The sequence below is a fragment of the Sturnus vulgaris genome, chromosome 9 (assembly GCF_052056855.1).
Source record: "Sturnus vulgaris isolate bStuVul1 chromosome 9, bStuVul1.hap1, whole genome shotgun sequence".
In the NCBI taxonomy this organism is placed as follows: domain Eukaryota; kingdom Metazoa; phylum Chordata; class Aves; order Passeriformes; family Sturnidae; genus Sturnus; species Sturnus vulgaris.
This window is the reverse complement of record NC_142251.1, coordinates 17,778,460-17,781,331: the sequence shown is the minus strand read 5'-3', so window position 1 is coordinate 17,781,331 and position 2,872 is coordinate 17,778,460. Positions and strand designations below refer to the sequence as shown.

The 2,872-nt window shown below is 39.9% G+C and overlaps 1 protein-coding gene across 16 annotated transcripts in view; it reads right to left on the bottom strand.

Moving 5' to 3' along the window:
* The window catches only part of SLC44A3 (solute carrier family 44 member 3), an 87,677-nt gene that overhangs the window by 4,219 nt on the left and 80,586 nt on the right, over positions 1-2,872 (bottom strand). For 10 of the 16 annotated variants that reach the window (XM_088170002.1, XM_088170009.1, XM_088170008.1 and 7 more), the window contains one exon: positions 930-1,491. In XM_088170002.1, coding sequence (XP_088026128.1) covers positions 1,150-1,491 — 342 coding nt within the window. In that variant the 3' untranslated portion in view covers positions 930-1,149. Of the gene's footprint in view, positions 1-928; positions 2,033-2,872 lie in introns of those variants that run through there. The other 6 variants (XM_088170015.1, XM_088170014.1, XM_088170001.1 and 3 more) reach the window with 4 other exon arrangements.

Genomic DNA, 2,872 nt, shown 5'->3' with positions numbered 1-2,872 from the left:
CTACAAAGAGAGAAAAAAGGAGTCAAATAATGTGTAGCACTGTTTCTGTTTCTGCATTTAAATGTCATAAGAGTAAACTGGGAAAACAATTAAGGTTCTTTTGTATCTCAAATCCACAATCTTCTTGCAGGGAATAACACCCACCCAGCCTCTGGTTTCTGTGCTTGGCAAAAAATTACTGAAGAATGCAATAACAGACCCAAATAATGAAAAAACTTAGTACAACTATCCCACACTGGAGTAATAAACGGGAGGAGCACTCTGCCTGTAGCAGAATATCCACCGGATTGTGGGAGAGCTCACTAGAGCCTGGTACCTTTTGAAAGCAGATCAAGAAAAATCACCAACATCTGTTACACTTGCGTAAGTAGCTGTGACAGCAGTGGACTTGCAGCAGTGCCCAGAAAGCAGGGGTGCCAGAGGAGCTGTTCCTGCACAATCTTCCTCTTGCAGCCCTAGCTTGGCCCCCACAATGCTTGGGGAAAATCAGTCCTGATTCTGAACTTGCTGGGGCAGCTTCTCAGGTTGGGCAATTAGCAGTATTTTTTCAGACATCAGTGAGTGAGTGTGTGTTGACTCTGAGGACTTTCCCAAGCCTGGGTGTGGGGAAACACCCTTTATGGCACCTCAGCTTTGTTACCCCATCATAAAACAGAGTAAGTAAATATATGTACTGATAAGAAAGAAAAAAAAAAAAAAGAGAAAAGAAAAGAAAAGAAAAGAAAAGAAAAGAAAAGAAAAGAAAAGAAAAGAAAAGAAAAGAAAAGAAAAGAAAAGAAAAGAAAAGAAAAGAAAAGAAAAGAAAAGAAAAGAAAAAAAAGAAAAAACTAAAAGAAAAGAAAAGAAAAGAAAAGAAAAGAAAAGAAAAGAAAAGAAAAGAAAAGAAAAGAAAAGAAAAGAAAAGAAAAGAGAAAAGAAAAGAAAAAAAAGAGAAAAGGAAAGAAAAGAGCAAAGAAAAGGAGAATTTTTTTTCTTCACCAAGAGGATGAGAGGGGGAGGAAAGGCCTCTAAGCTCTAGTCTTAGAGGTCTGGAAGTTCAGCAGTTCTGGCAGCCTACCACTCTTCCGACCTTGATACAGCAGGCACGTGAAAGACTCTGAATATGATTTATCCCCCACCCCCTTGGCTCTGTCCAAACTTTCTCTTCTTCTACTGGGCACAAAAGGGAATGTGAAGAAAAAAGAGAATAATTATTTGGTCCATCCATTTTGCACTAGCAGAGGGTTTCCTGAGGAGGGAAAGCAATAGAATTAAAAACAGAACACTGGATACAGCATGTTGGTTGCTGTGAGACATCAGGAGATACGTGATAACCTCCATCCTTTCTTTTTGGAACATAAAGGCAAACACATTAGCTGGCAGGTAAATACATATCCCATGCTCCTGTCTCACCATAGGCTGGAGCTCTGTCCCATCTTCATTATCCTGGAATGGTCTTGTGCTTCTGTGTTTTCGCCCTTCTGTTAACTTGTTACTCTGACTCACAAAGGTCTACAAGCAAAATCCAAGGTGAGATCGTTTGTGAAAGGAAACCATTATGCTAATAAAAATACCTGGTAAAGGAAGATAATTAGCCCAGGGCTAAGAAACTGTAGCTGGTTCCTGGCTGGATGACACTGAGTGATACTGGGAGGGACTGCAGAGGCAGCAAAAGTGATGAATGCAACTGAGAAGGACGAATCAAAAATCTCTGTTACATCTCCTACTGCAGGAATGAGGATTCCAGCTGTATGAAATCCCTCCCCCGGCTCTCTGCCCACTGCTGCATATTGTCCTGAGGGCCACAAAGCTTCTGTTCCGCCCCCGGGATGTTTGTAACCTGATTGTAACACAGACAAGTCAAATGCCTTCATGTGTTGGGAAACTCCAAATTCTTGTCTGTGTTAGCAAACTTACTCTTGATCATACAATGAGGAGGAGCTTGGATGTGCTGCCCACAGTTTTTCCATAGAAGGGTACAGAGCCTGTCCTGCTTGGAAGACTCCTTGTCCCTGTGGGAAATCCTCTCTTCACCCACAGCTCTAGGGCATGGCTAATTACACAGAATTAAGACCAGAGTTAAAGAGAAACTACTACAAAGTTTAGAAGTGGAGAAAGGAGAGCCTCTGTTTCATGAAGGAAAATTGGCTTAAGAAATATTTTACAATGTGACAAAGCAGAGAAGGAAGGAAAGAGGTCAAGGCTTCAGAGTTTTCCATTCAGTTTCATATTCCTAGCCAGGTGATATGCTTAAGTACTATTCTGAACCAAAGCCAAAGAATATATATCTGCTCTACAAAGAGGTTAGAGCTATCTTTAGGCTGCCTTTTGTTGTGCTTTTGTTGTGAACAAAATTCTACGAATATTACAGAAACTCCAACAGCAGTATTAAAAAATAAATAAAAACCAAAACTCCAAAACGGTTCTGGCATTGTCCTGAAGAAATTCATCCAGAACATTTGTGTCATATGGGTTACTCTGGCTGCTGGTTATTGGTTTTCATGGATCACTAAGATTTTCTCTGTTGTGTAGTTTGTGAAGGAAAAGACAGAAGAGTCAAAAATAGCACAAAAGGAAAAAAATGTCTGCATCTTCAGATATTCTCTTAATTAGATGACATATATATTCAAAGGCTTCAGTTACAGCACCACATCACAATTAGCTAAGTACTTAAGGTAATACAATACAGTAATTACAAGGCAAAAGATACAGAACAATCTGTCCAGAGGCAGAAGAATTTAATCAAGAGATAGAAGACAGTGTTTTGGGAAAAGAATCTGTAAAGGTATGAAGCAGAACAGCTCAGATTTGCATGAAATTTGTTCAGAACTACAGCATCTGTAGGATGTGGAATGACCTTGACCTGCTACTTGGTAATTTTTTCTCATCAGTG